The sequence below is a fragment of the Corythoichthys intestinalis genome, chromosome 2 (genome assembly GCF_030265065.1).
Source record: "Corythoichthys intestinalis isolate RoL2023-P3 chromosome 2, ASM3026506v1, whole genome shotgun sequence".
In the NCBI taxonomy this organism is placed as follows: domain Eukaryota; kingdom Metazoa; phylum Chordata; class Actinopteri; order Syngnathiformes; family Syngnathidae; genus Corythoichthys; species Corythoichthys intestinalis.
The window spans coordinates 57,014,405-57,040,044 of NC_080396.1; the positions used below are offsets into that span (position 1 = coordinate 57,014,405).

General features: G+C 38.8%; 1 protein-coding gene across 5 annotated transcripts in view; it reads right to left on the reverse strand.

Moving 5' to 3' along the window:
- LOC130912004 (PDZ domain-containing protein 4-like) overlaps positions 1-24,991 on the reverse strand; it is a 48,693-nt gene extending 23,702 nt beyond the window's left edge. For 2 of the 5 annotated variants that reach the window (XM_057829715.1, XM_057829714.1), the window contains exons 1-10: positions 24,757-24,991; positions 23,071-24,034; positions 15,664-15,717; positions 6,511-6,613; positions 5,170-5,344; positions 5,003-5,081; positions 3,646-3,744; positions 3,511-3,573; positions 1,678-1,779; positions 818-1,152 (exon numbers count right to left, since the gene is read on the reverse strand). In XM_057829715.1, the coding sequence (XP_057685698.1) occupies positions 818-1,152; positions 1,678-1,779; positions 3,511-3,573; positions 3,646-3,744; positions 5,003-5,081; positions 5,170-5,344; positions 6,511-6,613; positions 15,664-15,717; positions 23,071-23,130 (1,070 nt within the window). In that variant the 5' untranslated portion in view covers positions 23,131-24,034; positions 24,757-24,991. Of the gene's footprint in view, positions 1-817; positions 1,153-1,677; positions 1,780-3,510; positions 3,574-3,645; positions 3,745-5,002; positions 5,085-5,169; positions 5,345-6,510; positions 6,614-15,663; positions 15,718-23,070; positions 24,035-24,711 lie in introns of all 5 variants that reach the window. The other 3 variants (XM_057829713.1, XM_057829711.1, XM_057829712.1) reach the window with 2 other exon arrangements.
- Positions 24,992-25,640: the final 649 nt, after the last annotated feature.

Sequence of the window (25,640 nt, forward strand, 5' to 3'; positions counted from 1 at the left end):
TTTGAGGGAAACGTTACTGTCAATGTAAGTCAATGTAAAAAAAAAAAAAAAAAAAATTCTACGCAGTATAGTCTGCAGGGAATAAACCAGCATTAAGGTGTTCCAAACGGATCACTGGCAGTTGGGAACCAATCTACGATCCAAGTTTTTCGAGTCAGCTTGTTGAGTCTCGAGTTATTGCCTCATGAGTTGAGTCTTGAGGCTTGGATGCACCCAGCTCAAGCGAGTCAAGTCTGAGTCTGGGTTTTTTTCTTCAAGTCTGAGTCAAGTTGCGAGTCATCAAATTTGTAACTCGAGTTGACTTGAATCTGAGTCCCTATGACTTGAATCCAATTGTCTGGTATTCACGTATAGAGCTACTGGATTTTGTTGTTATTCTGTCACTGCTTAATTGTCAGTTGCGTATCAATTGCCAGGAGATGGTAATCAATCATCTTGGATGAAAAAAAGGGCCCTTATGAGCCCTTTTACATTGCTGTGCGTACGGGAACGATCTCTAAACGATCTCTAATTAGCAAATTGAATTCTACCAAGAAGTCCACGTTGGCCAATAATTCCATGACATACACAACCATTAGACCGATGTCCCTCTGTATGGAAATGTACTGTATAGAACAAGCCGAAATAAACCCACTCTATTGAAATGTACTGTAATGAACAAGCCGAAATAAACCCACTCATCAATTTATTATTTGCAAATAAGACCTATTATATGAGTGATTGACGAGCCCCCACTGTTAGAACAGCTGTGCTGCCTGCAAAAATAGAGCCTTTAAAGTCAAATGTAAGGACGAAAGTGAGCCTTTGTGTTTCTGACCTTGGACTGTGTCCTAGGCAGAACTTGCGGGCGCTTCTGGGTGTGTTGGTAACATCTGTGTTGCATGCACTGCTGGTGCCACCAAGCAGGTCATGCTCTGACGACTCATCATAACGCGTGCTGTCATCTGTGCGGCCTAGCCCGCTGTCCAGGTCCTGGCTGTTGGACAGTAGAGGAGTCAATTGGAGAAGAGGGGGCAGGGGGACCGGGGGCTCCGCCCTGTTTCCTTCTTCGTCATCATCTTCCTCGCCATCATCCAGTTCTCCTCCTCTATGCTGGAGTTGAAAATATGGCGAGAGGTGCTCGGTGCTGATGCCATCAGCAAACTGGTCTTCCTGAAAGGCAGTTTTAGAGGAAGCCATTTCTAAAAGTAGCTTTTTAAACAAGAGTCATCAAAATTGCCAAGCCAGCTATACTGAGCCAGGGAAACTGTGTTGAGGTTGCAAAACTAAAATAAGCATTTGAATGTTTTGCACACATGACTGGAGAAGTATATCAATGCTGTGATGCATTTCTTTAAAAAAAAAATGCATTAATATATCACCTAAAACAGACGCTGCCCACCACATTTTAGTTGCTGCCTAAATAATAGTTTTTGTGTCACACCATCTAAACGGATGCCGACAAGCATTAGTACACATCTTGTTGTCGTGCGCTGTCAGTAAACGTGTACACTGTCATTCTAATCATCCATGATCCTAAAGAAAGATTAATTTATCATACTTATTAGATCTTTGCTGTTATGTGTAAACCTAGCATGCATGTGGGAAGGCAAATAATGAAAGGGCTTTATCTTCATTAGGGTTGTCCCATCTGTGTACTGTGTGCTGATAAAGTTGCCATTATGCAGTTGAAATAACCTCCATGTCAGGCCGGGCCAGTAATAACGAGAAGTTTCCACTGTCCTCTCTGCTCAACATAGCTACGGCTTCTTCTCTGCTGCCGATGTCTACGCCATTTATCTGCACAAAAGACATCACGATTATACAGTGGGGCAAATAAGTATTTAGTCAACCATCCATCATGCAAGTTCTCCTACTTGAAAAGATTAGAGAGGCCTGTAATTGTCAACATGGGTAAACGTCAACCATGAGAGACACAATGTGGGGAAAAAAAAAAGGAAATCACATTTGTTTGATTTTTAAAGAATTTATTTCCAAATTAGAGTGGAAAATAAGTATTTGGTCATTTACAAACAAGCAAGATTTCTGGCTGTCAAAGTGGTGTAACTTCTTCTAACGAGGTCTAACGAGGCTCCACTCTTTACCTGTATTAATGGCACCTGTTTTAACTCATTATCGGTATAAAAGACACCTGTATACAAACTCAGTCAGTCACACTCCAAACTCCACTATGGCCAAGACCAAAGAGCTGTCGAAGGACACCAGAGACAAAATTGTAGACCTGCACCAGGCTGGGAAGACTGAATCTGCAATAGGTAAAATGCTTGGTTTACAGAAATCAACTGTGGGAGCAAGTATTAGAAAATGGAAGACATACAAGACCACTGATAATCTCCCTCGATCTGGGGCTCCATGCAAGATCTCACCTCGTGGCGTCAAAATGATAACAAGAACGGTGAGCAAAAATCCCAGAACCACACAGGGGGACCTAGTGAATGACCTACAGAGAGCTGAAACCATAGTAACAAAGGCTACTATCAGTAACACAATGCGCCAGCAGGGACTGAAATCCTGCACTGCCAGACGTGTCCCTCTGCTGTAGAAAGTACATGCCCAGGTCCGACTGCGGTTCGCTAGAGAGCATTTGGATGATCCAGAAGAGGACTGGGAGAATGTGTTCTGGTCAGATGAAACCAAAATAGAACTTTTTGGTACAAACACAGGTTCTTGTGTTTGGAGGAGAAAGAATACTGAATTGCATCCGAAGAACACCATACCCACTGTGAAGCATGGGGGTGGAAACATCATGCTTTGGGGCTGTTTTTCTGCAAAGGGACCAGGACGACTGATCTGTGTAAAGGAAAGAATGAATGGGGCCATGTATCGAGAGATTTTGAGTGAAAATCTCCTTCCATCAGCAAGGGCATTGAAGATGAGATGTGGCTGGGTCTTTCAGCATGACAATGATCCCAAACACACAGCCAGGGCAACAAAGGAAGGGCTTCGTAAGAAGCATTTCAAGGTCCTGGAGTGGCCTAGCCAGTCTCCAGATCTCAACCCCATAGAAAATCTGTGGAGGGAGTTGAAAGTCCTTGTTGCCCAACGACAGCCCCAAAACATCACTGCACAAGAGGAGATCTGCATGGACTAATGGGCCAAAATACTAGCAACAGTGTGAGAAAAGCTTGTGAAGAGTTATAGAAAACGTTTGGCCTCCGTTATTGCCAACAAAGGGTACATAACAAAGTATTGAGATGAACTTTTGGTATTGACCAAATATTTATTTTCCACCATGATTTGCAAATAAGTTCTTTAAAAATCAAACAATATGATTTTCTGTTGGGTTTTTTTTTCTCCACATTCTGTCTCTCATGGTTGAGGTTTACCCATGTTGACAATTACAGGCCTCTCTAATATTTTCAAGTGGGAGAACTTGCACAATTAGTGGTTGACTAAATACTTATTCGCCCCACTGTATGTAGTAGTAGTCACTATACAATGCCAGTGAACTCTGGATAAAATAAGAGACAGAAAGACGGTAGCTCCCTCTAGCTAGAGGATGTATTGTACCTGAAGTATTCGGTCTCCCTCCCTGATGCGTCCATTCTTGGCAGCAAGGCTGTTTGGATTTACCTTGATCACATGGAAAACGGAAGTCAGCAAACAGGCAGCATTACCAGCATAGAAAAGGGGGGACATGTTTACCTCTCCGACATAAATGCCCTGCTGATCCTCATCATCTGTCATGTAGCAAACTGTCAGGCCAAGCTTCTCCTCCTGATGGGACTTATAGAGTGCCACCTCCTTTATAAATATTCATGATAAAATAATCAAACCACAAGAAGCATCAATTAAAAATGAAAAAGGATGGGTATGATCATTGGATTACACACAGCCCCCCCCCCCCCCCACACACACACACACACACACACAGGCACACTTATATTAATTATGGGAACCTTGAGAGGTTATGTGTGAGCTTGAAATGGTGAGGTGTTGTCGAGGGCGAAACCAAGAGGCTTAGCGTGGGTAAAAAGTAATATGGTGGAATTTCCTATGCCACGATGAACCTGGATTGGCCCTTATGAGATGTAGAGCATGGGGTTACAATATTACTAATGAGAGTAAGATATAGTGTGTGATGAAGAGAAGGAACCTCACAATAGAACCCTGAGGTACACCTGTGGTGCAGTAGCGGATGCTGGTATTTCAAAGATGGGGAAGCTGAAAGTTTGTCTGCCTGTGAGTGCTTAGTGACGGTGGAGGGACTTTGCAGCACCCGCTGCTTGGTAGGGAAAGAAACTAAAGTGACAGAAATCAGTCTACAAACACAAGTAGCGACAAAATAAAACAAAAAAGGCCCGCCAGAAATAGCAGCTCGATTTTTCACAAGTCGTTTTTAACAAAGCAAGTGTCAGTAGGACGATTAGGAATGTCTACGGTTCAACTCAGAACAGCGGAATGAAAATTGAAAAAATCTTCCCGCGGATGTTAATCAACAAGATCACTGATTCGCTCATTTCGCTGTCAATCAAAAAGGGTTTCAGCTTCAGACAGATCGTCCAATCATCATGCAGAGAAGCAGAGCGTCAGGGGTAGCCAAAGCCCGCCCATGAGCCATAGACCTCCAGAGACGCACAGCATCCGATAGGCAGGACAAACTCAGCCTTTAGCCAATGACTCGTCTCATTTCACAGTAGTAGAACAATGCACTGTCAACCTTTGAGATGCACAGCAGCCACACAGTTTAAAGGACTGTGAAGCTGCCCAAATGAACGAAAAGTAAGCTGTGCGATAATCGGGGATAAAGAAGCTGATTCTGATTCTGATTCTGCCCGTTGTAGTGCATATTTCGTCAATGACATGTACACACAACAGTAAGCATTTGATCACTTATTTTTTTACATTCTAAGGGACTTCCCTTGCGGTCTTAGAGCATTCGCCTCCGCTGTGGTGACTTTGGATGGCTGAGAGGTGAATGATGAGATGATTCTAAAGAAATGGATGGTGAGGGAAGTTGATGCAACAGCAGCTATTGTCTGATCTTGAGAGACTACCTTACCTCGTATTCTAGCTCTTCAGCCCGGTCCACGTCATGCCGTGATACATCCAAGTAGTCATCGCTATCAACAAACATGCAACTGCTGGGGGAGGACAGTACAAGTCAAAAGGCCGCACATATGCTTAATCTCATTATTGCCAGCATCATCATCAAGAAATGAAACATACAAGTCCTCAATCTGGTAGGCCTCCATCAAGTGGGGCAGGGAGGGAGTGGGTGGTAGCTGCCGGAAGCTGACGTCTGTCTGCGTGGCGCTATCCACGCTTTCACGAAGACGAGAAACCCCAGCGAAAGTGGAAATGGAGGTGCTTTTGGTCCCATTTCCAGCGCTTGCCATCACACCTGATGATAGGAAGCACACTGTTGATGTACTTACATTTATATGTTCACTTGTATGCATTATGTAGCCTTTTATTCTCAGTCAAAGCAATCATACATTTAGATTCTGGTTAGTTTTAACATATACCATTTGGTGTCATAAAAGTAAGCCCACTTATCTCAATCCTTAGAACAACACAAATGATCCCCCTATATGTATTCAAGTCTTTGATAATCAACCCAGGGGAACTCACAGTCAACTCCAAGAACTGTGCTTTGTTGACCAATGGCTTAAGTGGTTAAAGCAAACGCCCACTAGATTGTAAAACGTGAGATATATATTGGAGTCAGATTCTGAAACGTGTGCCTCGTTCATTAAAAGTTTTGTTTATTGTTGACTGCACCCTGAGACTCTCAGTATTTTTGTGTCGACTGTTTTTTCCAAAGCGTCCAGAACAGAAAACGAACATGTTACGTTGTGGGTACGAGGCCAAGAGCCAACACCTACAGCAATCATGGGTTTTTGTATTATTAACAGAGCCAGGAGTGTGTCACGCGTAAATGAGAAGAAATCAAATCAAGTTTCAAGCCAGTTGCCAAAGTTGAGGCACCACTTAATTTCAAGCAAGTCATCATCACTTTGAATCACCAAGCTGTATGTCTAGCCATACAATCATGATTAGCTATTAACCTATTTTGACACACTAGCCATCATTTTGAACTCAGTACCAGTATGTTTACTTTATATAGACAGTATTATGGAATGCCAAATTTCTGTATTATCTAGAGCAGGGGTTTTCAACCCAGTCCTCAAGGCACACTGTGGGTCCTGGTTTTTGTTCCAGCCGATCCAGCAGAGACAGTTGAACCAATGAGGCTTCTGCTAAAACAAGCCACACCTGACTGCAATCAACTGATTGCACTTGTAAAACACCAGATTGGGGAAAAAGTGTTGTCATCTTGTTTGGTAAGAATGAAATCCTGCACCCACAGTGTGCCTTAGTGGAATAGGTTGGGGACCCCTGATCTAGAGTGCAGTAAAAATATAATCGTCCATTGTGCAAAATATCCTATGGATTCTCCCATCCATTCTAAGTGTATGAAAGCGAACTGGTAGTGTCTTAACCCCAATTGCTAAAATGTGCAAGTAATATTGTCCTAATAATTATTAATCTTGAGATGACTCTTACCTTTCCTTCTGTGACTCTTGATGTTGGACTCGGATTGCTGCAAAGGCTCCTGGGACCTTAGCTGCTTGTCCAGTGGTAGATAAGAACGTCTCCTTCCTTTCCCCTGACAGTGTGATAGATTTTACAATATTGCTCCAAACTATGCTCCACTTTATCAAAATCATTTTCCTGATTAAACAACACTATCCAGCAATGAAACGTGACATGAACTCATTTGCTCCTTTAAGAGCATTGCCCACCAATTAATATAAATAGGTTTTCGGCAATTGTCTTATGCAGCTCTGCATTGACTATCCTCCTGCAGGTGTCCTTAAGATTTTCTGGTTTGCTCTTTTCCTGGGGTTCAAGGATAAGGCATGACTAATCATCTTGGAGGGATGTTTCTCTGCTTCAGTTAGATCTACCTTGGTAATTTTGATGTTAGCTTCTTATTAATTGTTTCTAACTCTACCTGTCTACTAAACCTAGTAATTCTTTCCTTCCTCCCATTCACCTCTCTGACTGTTTACGGGAAATAAGTACTTGGTTCTCTATCAATTTTCTCAAAAGCAACATGAATAACATTAAACTTTTTTAGTTGGCACTAAATCCACTATATCTAAAATGAACCACTTTTTAATTTCTATCAACAACGCCTCGGTTTTCCTATCATGCCAGGTTGAGTCTTGGTGTGATCCTTGATATTACGCTTTCATATCAGAACTATACAGTAATTAGCATTATCCGCTCAGCCTATTTTCATCTCCGCAATATCTCCCGTCTCCGTCCTTCTCTCTTAATTAAGAACACAGCAACTCTGGCCCATAACCTTGTCACATGACACCTCACCTGGAAGTCTCTTTTACTTGGTTTACCCGACAAATATATCCATAAACTGCAACTGCTCCAAAACTCTGCTGCCCGGATAATCACAACAACTTCCTCCAAGAGTCACATTTCACCCATTTTGCAGCAACTCCATTGGTTTCCCATTTAATTCTGTATCAGTTACATAATCCTTCTGTTAACCTTCAGGGCCTTAAACCACCATGCCCCGTAGTATCTCAATAACTTCCTCCACAATAAAGGTTATCTATCCCATCTATATTCACGTTCCCATCCGCACCTCCATGTCTTCTTCATCTAATCAACTCATTATCCCACCTGCGCGTTTCACCACCATGAGGTCCAGAGCCTGCAGTCGCTCAGCTCCCCGCCTTCGGAAAACCCTCCCTGAACATTTAAAGACTTCGGACTCTCTTACAACCTTTGAGTTACAGTTTAAAACATATTTATTCAGACAGGCTTATTCTTACTCACAAGTCTGTTATTCGTACTTGTAATTTCATGTTCTTATAGGTTTAATCTGTGAGTGTCCCGGTGTATTTTTTCCCACTTGTTTTTTATTCAGTAACCCATACACACTTCCCCCCAGTGTCTTGAAGTGACAAACAACAAATCAAGGCAGGAAACGCCAACACAAAAACCAAAACATGCATAAATAAATAGAATAGAAATTAACACTAATCTAGTTGAGTCTAGCTAATCAATTGAGTGTCCTGAAAAAAATTAATTGTATTATTATTGTCATTTTCAACCAGTTAATTCCCACATTTTGAAAAGCTACCTGAGGAAAAAGTAATGTCCTTTAAATTTCTCTGACTAGACCACACCCAACCCAAATTACCTCGAGAGCTGCTGAATCAAGGAAATCTTATCAATAGAATATAAGCTGCCAAAAAAAAACTCCAGAAAAAAATCAAGAATAGATTAGAATCAAAGCAAAGGAATTACTGGTTTTTGTACCAGTAAAACCCGTACCAAATTACAACAATTCAGCAACACGTTGCTGGATTTGTTGTGTTTCGAAACTGCAAATCCTAGATTTCTTATCTAGGTTGGCATAAGTCTCAGGGTTACAAGGCTATTACTGAAGTTTAAAGGTTTTTCTAACCACAGTGAGAGCTGTTATTCACAAATGTAATAGTTTATGCTCAGAAACCCTCCTGTGTTGCAGAATTACTACAATTCTGCAAGAAAATGTGGGCCAAAAAATTCCATAGCGATATGAAAGACACATTGCCAATTGTCAAAGTAACCTAGCCAGTTATTTGATCAAGAGGACAATGACTTTCACACACAGGTGGGTTGAAATTGTTATTTTCCTAAAAGTCCTTCTATCGAGGATGTGTTTTGTTTTTACCCTAAACTTTTGCTATACATCTGAATAACAGCATACATTATGCTCGATCAACTATTTTTTAAAACAGGTCGTCAAAAAAAAAAAAAAAAAAAAAAAAAAAAAAAAAGGCAACTTACGTTAAACCTCACGTCTCACACATTATACCTTCTGGAAAAGTTGTGACGTCACACGAGGTGAACGGCTGCAGCAGCTGCCTGTCATATGCATGCTGGATGGCAAAATCAGTGGATTTTTTATTGGACACATCAGACTTTTTGGAGGAAATTTGTTCGAAGGACAATAGAGAGTGACAGGCCATAAACTTAAAAAATCTATTGACCTGACAGTTCGTCATTCTTTGTGTCATGCCTTATCAGAGGGAACCGAGCTTCATTTAGTAATAGCCGTAGACGGCACATGTCGGATTTAAGCTTGGATTTACTTACGATTGGATTTAACTACGAAAGCTGTACCGCATACAAACAGGAAGGATTGTCTCAGGACTGAATTGTTCGAGGATTCAAGGTCAATATTATACATTTCGTACCATGCATGCATGAGAAAAGCATTTATCCGCAGGAATTTTCTTCTTGTTTACACATGGCTAATTTTCGTAACTGACTAGCCTCATAGTTGGCAATATTTATGCGAAATAAATGCTAACTGCACAGTTTCTTTGCATTTACTCAAGAATCGAGACTGTTTTACATCCATATCTATGAAGAATTTGGGGATTTAAGCATTTATTCACAAGAATTTTTGCCAGAAAAGCTCCTTTTACGCCTTGCGGCCGCTAACCTCATTCGCAAACATAGTAGCATGGCACTTCGTCAATATACGGCGGAAAACACAGACAAGACTGAAGAAGCAGTTTCTGGTCTTGCACTCCTCTTTAAAAGAAACTGCGGTATTTTAAGCCAAAACAACTGTTATGTTTGATAGAGCAATATGTCCATATGCTGCCATAGCAGATTCATTGCGATTTAGGCCCCCAAACTATTTTTATTTTGTCCGTTTTACCCTGAAAACCCCCGTTTACAGACGTCGCGCAACCTCTTTTGTTTCAACCCAGCCATAATATGAAGGTAATTAATTATATTTCTTATTCAAAATGTTGTCATTTTCATCTTAGAATCATTAATTGATATCTCATATTTCGTTTTAAAACAAAAAAACGACTTTGAAAAATCATTCACTCACATATTTTAAACTTTTAACCAAATGATGTCACAATTGAAAAAATGGCGTCTGTATAAAAGTCACAGATATCTACCTCATAACAATCGCTTAATTGCATTTTTTTTATATTGTCGCATTTTCTCTGATATTTTAGATGATAAACAATCGACCTAAACAAAGAAAAAAAAAAAAAAATGTTTAAAAGGGTAAATAAATGAAAAAGAGACTCTGGACCACTCCTTGATGTCTGCAATTTCTGCATCACGACCCTTGTTATATTACCATGTTTCACCTATAAAATCCCCCAAAAATCCAGCTGTGGCCATTCACAGCTGTGTCTTGACACTCAGTGATACATGCTAAATGGAGTTTTTGGACCGAAACAAGGTAAGTACGCGATAATATCTCGTTAAAGTCATGGCGTCTGTAATTCTGCTCTCGCGTGCTCTCACCTCCAGATAGCGTTTTGCTGTTTAAAAACCTTTTTTTTTTTTTTAATTAAATGCCCTCCTGTTCAAAAATTGTCTTCCCCCAGAAAACTGAGATTTTAAGCTTTCCAATGATGTATCATACATGCATATCGGACAATTTTGAAAGTTGGCCAAATCGGGGGTCTCAGAGCGGAACTTCAAGTCACCTGAGTGTTGGGCGCCATACGTAAAATAAACGCTAACTATATGGTTTGTTTACTTTTCACCAAGAATCTGAACTGTTTTACATCCATATCTTTGAAGAAATCTGGGATTTAAGCATTTATTCACAAGAATTTTCGCCAGAAAAGCTCTGTTTACGCATGGCGGCCGCTAGACTCATTCACTAACAGTATATAGTGTATAATGATAATGATAATAAAGGGATATTCTATTCTATAATAAGTTGTGATTGTTTATAGAATGTATTAATCATCTATTTACATATTATTTATGATTGATTCTGCATGTTTTCCTCAAGTATTAAGATTCCGATGTTAAATTGAGTGATTTATTAGCTGTTGAAAAATTGCAGTAAATAAAAAAAATTAAGTTGCTATTTTGGTCAAAAACCTATCTGATATGTTAAATATTGCTATTGATCCTGAAAATATAGGTGATTATCTCTGCATTTGGTGATTTTTATGCATCTAGTGTAAAATCTGATCTATAGCCATTTTACGTTGTGTTATATGGAAAATAATTAATCTGGATTTTATAAGGGAACGACTTTGAATTTTTTGATGCCACTGCTCATGGAGACTTATATATGGCTAAGGTAGGTACCTGTTTTGGTTTAAGGTCAGTAGCAGCTTTGGTTTGGTTTTGTAAATGTTTGAATTTGAAGTTTTTGAAAATAGGCAGCCTACGAATCAGGCCCGTTTCCCATTTCATGTCAGTAAGTTATGAAACCTATGGACAGGCATACAGTAGGTGGAGTTTGACTTATGTGGGAGGTGGGGCAGAACATGTCGAAGAACCAGAAACTAAGTTTCAGCAACTAAATAAACTTACAACATATAGACACTGATCGTGTTCAATCCTCGGTTCAAGCTCAGTTGTTGTTGAAGCTTTTGAAAGCTTAGGTTTAAAGAAATTCTAAATATCCATCTTGCCTCGTCAGGTGTAGTAACCCTAACCCTAAGCACAGCAAAGGACAGTCTGTAAGTTGCTAGTCACATTATCTGTTCGAAAAATAATTTTGACCCATTATGAAATACTTTGTAGGATTCTTGCTCATTTCATTCATTGTCCTTGTTTGTTTTATTACTTTACAACTTTCATAGACATCATTTTAACGGCTTGGTCTGTATTTTAAAGGGAAGTTCAGATTTTTTTTTAATTAGGCTTACTCTTCGAGTCTGCAGAAGTTTAATTAGACGGTGGAGTTGATATCAACAAATTCCTTGCAGTTTGTCAGTTATTTGTTAGTTAAGGGCTCCGGATTTGCTAAACTAGCGCGAGTCAATGGTGCCTGCTTAGCATCCCGGTAAAAAACTATATTAAAAGATCTAAACTTGTCAAATAAATTCAAAACGCTTATCATTTTTTGAAATACCCATGCGTTCAAAACAAGGGCGTAGGTTTGGTCTCAATATTGGTAGGCAAAGCATAACCTGCATGAACACTTTTTGCTGGGGAAAGGACATTAATAAGAACAAATAGATTAGGTGAACAGAGGTCAGGGCTACATTTCTCTCGAATATTAACTTAATTAATTGATACGCCACATAATCAATGCAAAATAAATCTGTATTGACCTATACTTTCATGTGTATTGGTTCAGGTTGTACACCATTCTTTTCAAACCTTTGTTTTCAAAAATACTAAAGAAACATTAGAAAACTTCCAGAATAAATGTAAATGTAAATCTTAGTCTGAACATCATGAAAATAATTCACTTCATAAAGGTAAGGTCAATTCTATCCTTACAAAATAGGGAAACACAATTTAAATGATCTATATGTATAATGCAAATGAGCTTGCTTTAAAGTTGGTGGGGACAATTTGAGCATCCTGAAAAGTTGCTAGTGTTATGTCCCTAACATTCCTAGGCAAACCTCCGCCCTTGGGTCAAAACAATGTCGCCACAAACTGCCGTAATTTATTTCATTCTGCACGACTATTTTGTAGATGCGTAATGCGACCACAATAGAGAGGAGTGCTTCGGCCAATCGTTCTCAGTCCGCTGGGAAGTCCTTTCATTCCCACAAAATAATCAGTGCCGATGAAAATCCGATGCGATATCACTCCGCCGTACTTGCCTAGACAGCCTGTTTCATGCAGAGCCGCTGGATTACAAATGTCGCTGTTCATGCAAGAATTATTGACATGCAATGGTAAGTTTTAATAATGTTATCCTGAAAACATAGGCAACACTATTGATTGCATGGGTCATCGGTGATTCTCATGTTTGCATATGTTCTTTTTTTATTGGTATGCTAAGCAGGCACCATTGGCTTGCGCTCGCTTAGCCACTCCAGAGCCCTAAAACTAACAAATAGCTGACAAACTACATGGAATTTGCTTAAATCATCCCCACCGACTAATTAAACCCCCCCAACTCTTAGATTAAGCCTTATGTCAAATAGTCTGAACTTCTCTGAACTTATTCTCGTGATATGATTAGCTGAAGAGGCAAAATGCACGCCCAGAGCCGTGCTCTCCTGTAAAATGCCTGTTTAAAAGCGTGACAGTTGTTCTTGAGAGTCGTAGTAATGCGTTCGCTTAAAAGTGCCAGTTTAAAAATGTGTATGTAAAGCGATTGATGATATCACACACAGAGATGATTATTAATAATTAAATGTGAAAATTGAAAACAAGAGCAAACGTGTCCACACACCTGTCTCTCAGACAGAAATATCAAGGCCCATCACAGGCCATCTCTAAAACTACATTATTTTTTATTTTTATTCATTTATTTATTCATTTTTTATTTATTTTAAACAGTTTTATTCCCTGGCTTTTAACCCAGTGTCAGACTCAACCCTTTTAATGTCTTATGGCTTGTTGTTTTATTTTATTTTTTATTTACTTATCTTTTTTTTTCTTTAACTTGCTTGCTTTTGACATCAGTACTGATGTTGTGTGTTCCTTTCTTTAAATAATGAAACATTTCTTCATATCAATCGTCCATTAATGACACAATAGAATAACCAACACTTTTCCTGCATTTGAGGAAGGTGGGAAGTCGCACTTATCCCACTCGGATGGTGCCAGTTGCGACCTCAAAGCATTCCAAGCGAATATAAATAAGAAGTTGGTTGATAGCGACAATTAGATGTGTTTTATTTTGGCCATTTAAAGACATTTTGACCTCCAGCAAACCTGCCTTTTCAGCGCGACGTAGATGTGACTCTGGGACTTTCTGTGCTGTGCTTGGTTGTGTGAACTCCTGGAAGCGCCTATATATGTATATATATATATATATATATATATATATATATATATATATATATATATATATATATATATATATATATATATATATATTAGGGCTGTCAAACGATTAAAATTTTTAATCGAGTTAATTACAGCTTAGAAATTAATTAATCGTAATTAATCGCAATTAATCGCAATTCAAACCATCTATAAAATATGCCATATTTTTCTGTAAATTATATATATATTCTGTAAAATAAATTGTTGGAATGGAAAGATAAGACACAAGATGGATATACAGTGGGGAGAACAAGTATTTGATACACTGCCAATGGGAAAACCCATACACTGCCAATGGGAAAACCCATTGGCAGTGTATCAAATACTTGTTCTCCCCACTGTATACATTCAACATACGGTACAAAAGGACTGTAGTGGGCATTTCACTCTACTGTCATTTAAATCTGTCTATGCTGTCCTCACTCCGAAGCGTCTACTTTTTCCAAAGCTAGACAGCTAGTGAACGATGCCTTAATAATTAGACTTCTTCCTTTTTCATCTGATTTATTCATAAAATGGCCTCAAACCATTGTCCTCTTTAGACCGTCGTAAAACTACAAAAAAAAAGTACACAAGCATTGCATTAGCAACAACGTTAGCTTAGCACGCTATACAGGTTCACTAAACATAAACAAAAAGTGTCTCATACAAAAAATATAACATTTCGCTTACTAACATTATATGTACATTCTTTACAACAACCATACTTACGGACAAATCTTGTCCAAGGATCATATAAGCACAACATTATCAGCCCGAGACATCGTGCAGCCATAATGAACTGGAAAGAAAACAATAAACCATGTCGCAAAGCGACCACAAGAGTTCGCTGTTGGACAGCACAAAAAGTCTTGCTGTAAAACTTACCAAAAGGCAGAATACTTTCTGAGCGGGACATGTGCGTTAATTGCGTCAAATATTTCAACGTGATTAATTTAAAATATTAATTACAGCGCGTTAACGCGATAATTTTGACAGCCCTAATATATATATATATATATATATATATATATATATATATATATATATATATATATATATATATATATATATACAACCACCAGTTGAGGAAAAATGACAGTTGAGATAAATTGCACACTGTAACTGCCGTCTTTAGTTACATCCATGCTGAAAGACAAAACTGTATAACAAAAAATACACGGCGCCTAAACCAAACTAAACTTCATTATTGTGTCATCAATGCGTTGTCTCAATTGCTATTTTTTTAACTCTTGAAGTGGTACTTTTTTCCCCCGACTTTGAAACTAGGATCTCCCAGTTTGAGTGGTGTTCCAATTATAATTTTCCTGATCGGAGGTTGGAAAAGTCCGACTTCCCACATTCCCCGAATGCTACACGAGAGTTGCTGTGACATCATCAGCAGGCGCAGGCCCCCCGAGCAGATTGTGCAAACCCTTGCCCTACAACGCCATTGCCAGATCCTTCATCTAAACTCGTCCATAATAACCCTGCTGGCCGAGGCTGAAAAAGATTAAGATAATTCAACAACTCAGCACCTGTTTTCAGCACCTATCTTCAAATATATTTAATGACTACAGAAACAAAGCATGAAAACTAGGATATTTAATTTATAATAATTTTATGTGTATTTAGTTATTGTCAACCATTATTTAAATTCCATGTTTATATTTGCCTTTCCCATGCCTCACCATTGTTTGGGAGAGCTAAATTTAATCTTCTTGCATCAATGTTGGTCGCAATGTACTGACAGAACATGTTATTTTGTAATTAAAACAGAAGTAGTATTTAGCCGTTGGAAGTAAATTACTAACTTGGAAGGGTGGATGAAGAGAGAATGGTGTGACACAAGACGTAGCGATGTAAACCAGAGAGACAAGATCATTTTTGGCTCACCCACCCTAGCCTGGGGCTGGTTCTTACCTTTTCATTTGCATGTCGTTCTATTGGCTGCAGGGAGTTACTGCGTCCCTTTTGCTGATAGGGCCAGAAGTAGCAAAGATTGATGATGGTGTCACCAGGGAGCATGGTCAGGAGGACAACAGGGAGAAAAATGGAGAATCAGTAATTAACATCATGGTGGATGCCTTTGAATGCTCAGAATGAAACATTAGAGGCAGTCTATAGACATGTTTTGACAGAAGGAGAAAATACTTGACTAAGATACCGTATGTGTTAAAAAAAAAACTTATTACCCAGACATAATGAGTGGTAACAAGATATGCTTCAATGCTTTAAACTCTTTTCAGTGAAATCAATCGTGTGCTTAGTGAAAAAAGCTTTAAGAAAGTGGAACAATATTGTGACTGGTTGAGAGATGAAGAAGATTGTGTGCAGATTGGTCGTGTTTACATTTCCATCCCAATACAGTATAGACCTTTTTTAATTTGAAGTATTTTCACAATCACCTGATGTGGATGTAAAGTGGGCCAAAGATGCGCTTCCTATTCTTAACCCTGAGCTCTACCCCTTCCCCCATTATTAGATCTTTGCACTCGGCACTCACTGCCAATGATGAATGTGCCTGTCCGCACCAGTGTGCGTGCTTGCGTGTGTTGATGGTGTCATTAGATGCAGTATGTGTCACAGGCAACATACTGAGCATAGTTATGAGCAACATACTGAGCAAAATAACTGTGATAATCACCTCTCAGCATGTCAATTAAGTCGTTTGTGTGACACAAGAATTATCAAAAATAAAAGTTGTGCCAGCACACTAAAAGAAATATAATTTTATAATATATTTTTTTACTGATGCAAAAATTGTACATATTTTGAAAAATTACAACAGTACAGACAAGTTTCTTGAGCGAAAATTGGGTGGCGCCAACTTGGACATTTTCTGCTCCTGACATCCGGTCTTGACGGATCGCCATGAATTGCGGTTGAAGTAGACTAAGTTTTAAACTGCCAAATCAGACCAGAGGAACCCACGGAATCTCCAAAAATGGATTCAGCGCGACGTAGATGTGACTCTGGGACTTTCTGTGCTGTGCTTGGTTGTGTGAACTCCTGGAAGCGCCTTTATATACAGTGGGGAGAACAAGTATTTGATACACTGCCAATGGGAAAACCCATTGGCAGTGTATCAAATAGGTATCACTTGTTCTCCCCACTGTATGTATAACCACCAGCAGATTAAGAATTTGGCTTGCAGCTTTAACAAAAAGGATCCACCTAAAAGATTGCATGTTTGTTCACTTCGTTGATCGTTCGTGGACAAAAGTCTAACAATCTGTGCAGCCTGTCTTAACATGGGGTCTAGATTTATATATATATATAGATTTATATTTATGCAGAAGGTCTGACATGGATTTTTTTATTACTAGAATATACTATAAGGTAATTTTCATCTAGTTAGGCTATAGTTACAGTGTTATGAGCTCATCGCACATGTACAGATAACACAAATAGTAGGTCATTCTTTTTATTGCAGGTATTGATCGCAATAAAACTTTTGGACATGATTCCATTTCTTGTTTTATTTTAAATAATTGGTGCATGTGCAAAACAGGTCAATAAAGCACAATTTATAAATTATAAAAATATTAACGAAGGTGGGGCATAAATCAAGCCTTCCATCATCATCAAGGTAGAATGCACGTAGTCTCGATATATGTCCATCAACACAAGTGTGTTGTGTGGCACATCAAGTTGTCTTCCCTTGTCATTTAGACAGCATTTTCCACCTGTAAACAAACAAACAAACAAACAAAAATGTGTAACACTATAATTTATGCATTTAGGGTAAAAAGCCCGTGTACGACTTGTTGTAGAAGAGTGTTTTCCATTTCTTTATCATTGAAGCTAATGCAAAGCTAATGATGTCTCAGCAGTGACACAACACACAGATTTATAGTCACATTGAACATAATTGTAGCCTACCTGTTATTGCTTTGTGGTGGCACTGTCTTGGTTCGACATCTTCCTTCATGAACACAAAATTCCCACATCCATGTATTACGGACACATTCAACTGGATGCTTCGGAGCTATTCAGGTCCCTGATTGCGTTTCCATCCACTGCCATTACATAAATAAAATACAAAACTATTTTGGTTGTGACGACTTTTAGCCATTTCTTCATGTTGTCCTCCCATGTCGTGATAATGGCAGATAGATGCGACATTTCCAATTTGTCTTTTATGAGAGAATTTGATGAGTAATGCCACTCCAGCTCCACTGTTGTAAAACGGAAGTCGCGAGCAGAGATGTGGAAGTAAATCGGAAATACCTCGGAAACTTGTCTATAATGAAGTCATATTTGAGTGAGATTATATTTTTTTCTAGAGGAAAAATATATTTCTAGTTTTATTATAGTCATCACCTCATGATAATAAGGACAATTTCTTCAAAAGAGTCACCTTTTTAAAGTGTAAAGTCATATAATAGCAAACTCCAAAATTTAACAGGCAACAGGAAAAATGTAATATTTTGGGAAATAGGCCATTACATGAAAATAACTAAATCATAAAAATGTATATAGTTGTAGTAAAAGTTGTAAAATAAGAGATTTAAGTCTTTTTTTCCCCAAAAATTAAAATAATTATTTTATGAACATTGTTGTTTTTTTGGGTTGTTTTTGTTTTTATACAAAATGCAGCATATTCTAGATTACTTCTGTAGTTAACACTTTACTTCTTCAGCTAACACTTTGCCACAAATAGAATTTTTAGGATTATTCATCTATTTTCAACACTAATTGTCTTGCTCAGTCTCACACAGGGTCAGAACCTATTCTAAGTGCCTTTGGGCAAAACTGATTGTCACTCAGTCTTAGGGCACATAGAGGGTCGAACGACAATTTGCACATACAGTATATTCACACCATCACTGAATGGTCAGATGAATGTACTACACCATTATTGAGAATAATATTACAAATTCGTCAAATTTTTTCAGTTATTAACAGATGATTATATATTCACAATCAGATTTTCAAAAGACAGAAATGTTAAACTTTCAGCATTTTCCTATCTTGGTCAATTTATATCTATACTTATATATACAGTGGGGCAAATAAGTAATTAGTCAACCACCAATTGTGCAAGTTCTCCTACTTGAAAAGATTAGAGAGGCCTGTAATTGTCAACATGGGTAAACCTCAACCATGAGAGACACAATGTGGAAAAAAAAAAACAGAAAATCACATTGTTTGATTTTTAAAGAATTTATTTCCAAATTAGAGTGGAAAATAAGTATTTGGTCACCTACAAACATGCAAGATTTCTGGCTGTCAAAAAGGTCTAACTTTTTCTAACGAGGTCTAACGAGGCTCCAGTCGTTACCAGTATTACCGTAATTTCCCGAATATAAGGCGCACCCGTGTATAATGCGCACCCCTAATTTACTTGTAAAATTTGGGGAAAATTATTGTACCCGTTTATAATGCGCACCCTAATTTTAGCACCAATAAATAGAAGAATACAAGAAAACAGAGCTCGTGTACAGATACAGAGATGTCATTTTACTGACTGGTGAAACACACCACAAGCATAGCACATTGGTAGTTCAAAACATTACCGTAAACTGACAATATTTACGGTAATTATATGATTTGACAACTTCTCCAACTTACCAGAATCTAGGAGAAAACAAAACGGATGTGACTTTTCTTTTAAAGGCTGCTGTATAACTTGCTCGTTTCCTCATGATGAATAAATGTTTCTTCCATGGATTGATACGGTAAAACTACTGAACTATTGTTATTTGGGGTTGAGTTTCCCGAGGGACCAATATAGTTGACGGACACAGGAAGTGTGTGTCCTTACATCTGTTATGGTCCGAATTGTGGAGCTGCAATAAATGTCGACTCAAATGAGTTCAAGAAACTAAATTCTGTGCTTTATGAAGAGTGAAAAAAGCAGAATTTAACACAGACGAAATCATTCGGCCGATTAATGTGAAGTATTACCGAAACAAAATGGTGACGTGACGTCATGTACCATAATGGTCGGCAACGGGTCGCCGCATACGTTTCTTCAACACAACGTGGCCGTGTCAATGAAAAAAAAATCGGTTTATATATATATGTAGTACATATATATTTCTGTCTCCATCGATGTACCCGTTTATAATGCGCACCATGAGTTTACAAGTTGATTTTGGGGAAAAAAAGTGCGCGTTATATTCGGGAAATTACGGTAATGGCACATGTTTTAACTCATTATCGGTATAAAAGACACCTGTCCACAACCTCAGTCAGTCACACTCCAAACTCCACTATGGCCAAGACCAAAGAGCTGTCGAAGGACACCAGAGACAAAATTGTAGACCTGCACCAGGCTGGGAAGACTGAATCTGCAATAGGTAAAACGGTTAGTGTAAAGAAATCAACTGTGGGAGCAATTATTCGAGAATGGAAGACATACAAGAAAAATGATAATCGCCCTCAATCTGGGGCGCCATGCAAGATTTCCCCTCGTGGCGTCAAAATGATAACAAGAATGGTGAGCAAAAATCCCAGAACCACACGGGGGGACCTAGTGAATGACCTACAGAGAGCTGGGTCCACAGTAACAAAGGCTACTATCAGTAACACAATCCGCCGCCAGGGACTCAAATTCTGCACTGCCAGACGTGTCCCCCTGCTGAAGCCAGTACACGTCCAGGCCCGTCTGCGGTTCGCTGGAGAGCATTTGGATGATCCAGAAGAGGACTGGGAGAATGTGTTATGGTCAGATGAAACCAAAATAGAACTTTTTGGTAGAAAGACAGGTTCTCGTGTTTGGAGGAGAAAGAATACTGAATTGCATCTGAAGAACACCATACCCACTGTGAAGCATGGGGATGGAAACATCATGCTTTGGGGCTGTTTTTCTGCAAAGGGACAGGACGTCTGATCTGGGTAAAGGAAAGAATGAATGGGGCCATGTTTTGAGAGATTTTGAGTGAAAATCTCCTTCCATCAGCAAGGGCAATGAAGATGAGACGTGGCTGGGTCTTTCAGCATGACAATGACCCCAAACACACAGCCAGGGTAACAAAGGAGGGGCTTCGTAAGAAGCATTTCAAGGTCCTGAAGTGGCCTAGCCAGTCTCCAGATCTCAACCCCATAGAAAATCTGTGGAGGGAGTTGAAAGTGTTGCCCAATGACAGCCCCAAAACATCACTGCTCTAGAGGAGATCTGCATGGAGGAATGGGCCAAAATACCAGCAACAGTGTGTGAAAAGCTTGTGAAGAGTTACAGAAAACGTTTGGCCTCCGTTATTGCCAACAAAGGGTACATAACAAAGTATTGAGATGAACTTTTGGTATGACCAAATACTTATTTTCCACCATGATTTGCAAAGAAATTCTTTAAAAATCAAACAATGTGATTTTCTGGGGGGGGTTTCCACATTCTGTCTCTCATGGTTGAGGTTTACCCATGTTGACAATTACATGCCTCTCTAATATTTTCAAGTGGGAGAACTTGCACAATTAGTGGTTGACTAAATACTTATTTGCCCCACTGTATATATAAACTGAACTTTTTCTGTGTGCGTGTCTGCGAGTGTGTGGGTGTGGGAGTGTATGTGTGTTCGTTCCCTATCGACTCCGAAATGGCTATGTGAATTTTGACAGAATTTTACACAGTTGTACTTTATGTTTCTACAAGGGTTCTTAAATTGGTTTGATATCTGTAGGTCTCCAAAATTAATTAGAAAGTCTGAAAATTAGCATAGAAAATCCCTGGTTGTGGAAGCGACAACGCCATTTTTCTGACATAAGGTGCGTCTCTCGCGATTGTTATGTCACAGTTGGCTTTCAAACTCCATGTACAAATTTATGTGAGCTGTTTTGATACTTTGTGGCTTTGAGTGGTCCACAACAAGATGCTGGAAGGTAAAAAAAAAAAAAAAAAAGTTCAATTTTCCCCAAAATTACTAAGCAATTCATTTTGACTGTATATTTTATCATCTCCATAAAGGCGACTTTGTCTTTTTGGTTGTCTGTGTGTTCGTGTTTTATGGATGCGGAAACAGCTGGCTGGATTTTGACAAAATTTTACATAGTTGTATTTTTTATGTCCTGGAGTGTTCTTAGATAGGTTTGATCTCTGTAGGCCGCTATGTAGTGCAGAAAATTAATTTGAAACTCCAAAAATTATCATAGAAAATGCCAATTTTCACTTTTTCATCCAGGCAACGCCGGGCCATACTGCTAGTATACATCTAAAAATATAAAGATACTGCACAGTTTTAAATGAAAGCTTGCTCAGCCAGCTGTAGAGTAAGAAAAAATCAGTGCAGCCTCCCTAATGGCAACGGTCACCACGGCAACAACATCCCACTGAGACACATTTGATAGCGCAGTGAAGAGGAGATGCTGATGGTGGTGAGAGTTAGGGTGGGGACTTGTGGGGAAGGTGGTCGCTATCAAGGAAGCCGGTGGGCTCCCTTTGTTGTTTTCATGAACATATTTACGATTTAACTATGAAATGAATGTTTTCTACAGTGGTTCATGTCAGAATTTAAGCATTGAGGATATGGCAAAGCCCAAATAAATGTCAATCCATCAGAAAAGAAACATATTCTAAGAGATTATTTAAGCATTAAACAAAACATGCATATCACTAAATTAAATATTGACATTAAATTAAAATGCAATGAAATCAATGGCAAACTCTCCTATCACTCATTTTCACTTTATCATTATATCTTGAGTCAAATGGATCCCGCTATTTAAATAATTCAAAAGGATTGAGTTGGTTCTAAAAGGTGTCTTTGTTTTCCTTCACGTAATCTGCAGATAGCGTGGAAGTTGATTATTTTACGTACTGCATTCTGGTGAACCTTTCTGTTAGTATGGTCTGAATTAATTTGAGATTTATGAAATTTGAATACCACCAAAAAGGCTAGGTTCATGTGGAGGATAAAAATCTTTTAAACAGTAAACAAAAAAATGAAACACATTTTTTTCAGAAGAGAATGAGTTATCACTGTCAACACTCTGCTATATGTGTGGAAATGCCGTAAATATTGATTAAATGTTAAGTGATATAGTTGCTAGATGAAACATGTTTATTGTTTTGATTTGTTTTGTTTTCTTACTTACTCATACAGTAGTTAAAAATGCCCTCGGTCAAACTGACTTGACTTGTTTATAGTGCAAACAATTTTTTTTCTCATAAAAAAAAAAAAATATATATTTTACCCCTTGTGCAATTGTTGAATATTGATTCCCTAACAGTAATTAATATTGGATTGCGCTTTGCAACAACCCACTACATGTTAAGTTGATAGTGGTTGGGTTAAGTTTTTTTTTTTCTTTTAGGTAAAAAGTCCAGGGAATGAAATCGAGACATTTCAAATGACTGGTATGATTGTGGTTGAAAAGTAGACATACCTGGTACATAACCTTGAAACGCTCCTCAGGACGTCTGACCACACACATGTTGCAGCCCATGATGGCTTTCTTTCACCAGCACATTGATCCACTTCTGATCTTGAACATTTCTTTGTATTTTTTTGTATGAGAATGGAATAGATCCTAATGACGTGCCTCTAATATCTGCTTGTGGGTAGAAATGTCTTAAAAATAAACATCAAGAATGACCTCTTCAAAAAAAATTAAATAGAAGAAGGGATTAAAAAAAGTTACTAAGCAGTATTGTGTGCTTTGTTTTTTGCTGCTTTTTTAATGTGTTCCATTTTGTGTTTCTTGTTGGCCTTTTATTTTCCTTCTTTGTCTGTCATAATGATGTTTCCTGAGGGGTTTCCCGGAAAAGAGAAATGGAACCAGCGTCACCTCGTCGTTGGGTGGAAAAAAACTAAAAGCTCCTCCATCCAGTCCAAAGGTTCAAGAGAAATGTAAAGGGTGAAAGCAGAGCTAAATCCTGAGTTAAAACCAATATGGGAGTAGGATTTCAGTGATTTTTATATACCCAATGAGGGTCCTATAATTGCAGTCATTGGTCTAAATGCACTGATGGTGGGGGTTGAATTGATGGATTTAAAATCTGGTAATAGTATGTTTCGAGCGACAATATTAGTGACTCATCTGTAAGGACGGCCTTGAAAACTGGGGGTCACTGTTCAAAATTGATATAATTCAGGTAATAGATTTACTTGATCGGGTCCTAGTGCTAGATTTGCAGCGATTTAAACAATAAACCTAAATCCGGGGAGGTTGCTATGAACGTAGATTTCATTTGAAATCCGTTGATGAATTGAAGTCCATGTAAGTCCATTAATGGTGTGATTCCATGATGGTGTTAAACCAGTGAAATCAAGTGTCCACCATTCTTTCGTCTTCCCCTCCCGATCCTCACAGTCCAATAATTTCTCCAACCTCCACTTGAATGTTCACCCTGGAAGTAGATAGCGGAGAAGAGAGATTGATACGTGCACAACATGGCTGATGTGCCAAACTAAAACATTCTAACATTAACTGTCCAACGCATACAGTATGACTTAGACTTTTAGAGCCATTGGCTAAAATGATCCGTAAGTATTCTTGTTTCTCATTATGGTCCTAGCTCAGATAATAATGTCATTACATTATTATATCATTACTTTTAGAAAAATTGGCTGAAATGATCAATCGGTATTCTTGCTGCTAAGTATGGTCCAAGCTCACATAATAATACTATAAACAGTCAAGTCCTAGTTTCATGCTGGGAGCATTACAAAATATTTCTGTTCAGCCATCCTGTTGTGATCATTTCTTACCATCAGTGTTCTTGGTAGAGTATCTAAATGCAATGCCGAAAGAAACTGCGGGGAAAATTGGCCCATGAATATAAATTTGAATGTAAATGTTTGAATATTTTTTCCTACATTTTCAAATGGGTCTCTTTGCTCAACAGCACAATAAGAAGGGTTAAACAAGAGTCGTTCTAGGCAATGAAAGAGTCACAGGCACTATAGAAAACAATATAGTGTACTTTTAAAAATGAACCATAATTAAGACACGAGATGCATGCTAATCATCCAAAGGAAGCGCCACGTTATCCATTTTGTGTCAGTCAATCAATGGCTATTTTACCTTAACAACATTGTCTACAGAATGATTTGTTGTCTTGAAATGCACCTTTCCAGACGTTTCTTAGCCTCCTCCAGATGTTTAGGGAAAGCTGGCGATGGGCACTCCCACGCAGGGTGATCCTTGCCTGTGCAAAGCTTCCACGGTGAAAACCTTCTGTTCCTTGCTCACTCCAGTAATCAATATGCTGTTGTTGTGCGTGTGGGACCAGCAGGCGCATATCAGGATCTTGACGTTTTCAATCACAATGCTGATGATGACGAGGAGGAAGAGGAGTGCATCTCTTATTCACACTGCTTGCTCTTTTTCTGCAGCACTGCCAGCCAATCGCAAGCTGGAGGCAATTAATTCTCACCATCCCTAGACCCCTTCCCCCTCCTCTCTCGTCCTCCTCCTCCCACCTGCTCTGGATTGCTCTTGCTTTGTCTCTTACGTTTGCTGATTCAGGACCAGTGCTCCTTCAGGAAACCCACGTCCTCAAGGACCTCTACACACCGACAATGAGATAACTGTAATGACCTGCAAGGTGCTCGACAGGACCTGACTCCTAATATACTATACGGTATGCTGTAAGGATCATAGATCAGTGATCCTCCAGGACTTATACCTCTCAAATGACAACAGTACTCATACGAAATATGAAGTCACAGTGTTTGAAGAGCTAGACTTCGTTAGAACTAGTACTACATTTCTAGGTCTGGTACTGATCAGGACCTGTACTTGTCCAAGACCAGTGCTTCTCCAGGAATTGTACACGTACGTAATACACAAATTTCAGTCCTTTAAAAGTTTGATTTGGTAATGACCAGGATCTGTACTGATTCAGCAGTGTCAAGGTGCGGAGGCGAGGTGAACTCAAATGCAGTGAAATTAAGGCGAGGCAGACATGCGTGGTGCAAAAATGTTTCATAACGGTGACAAAAAAAGACAAA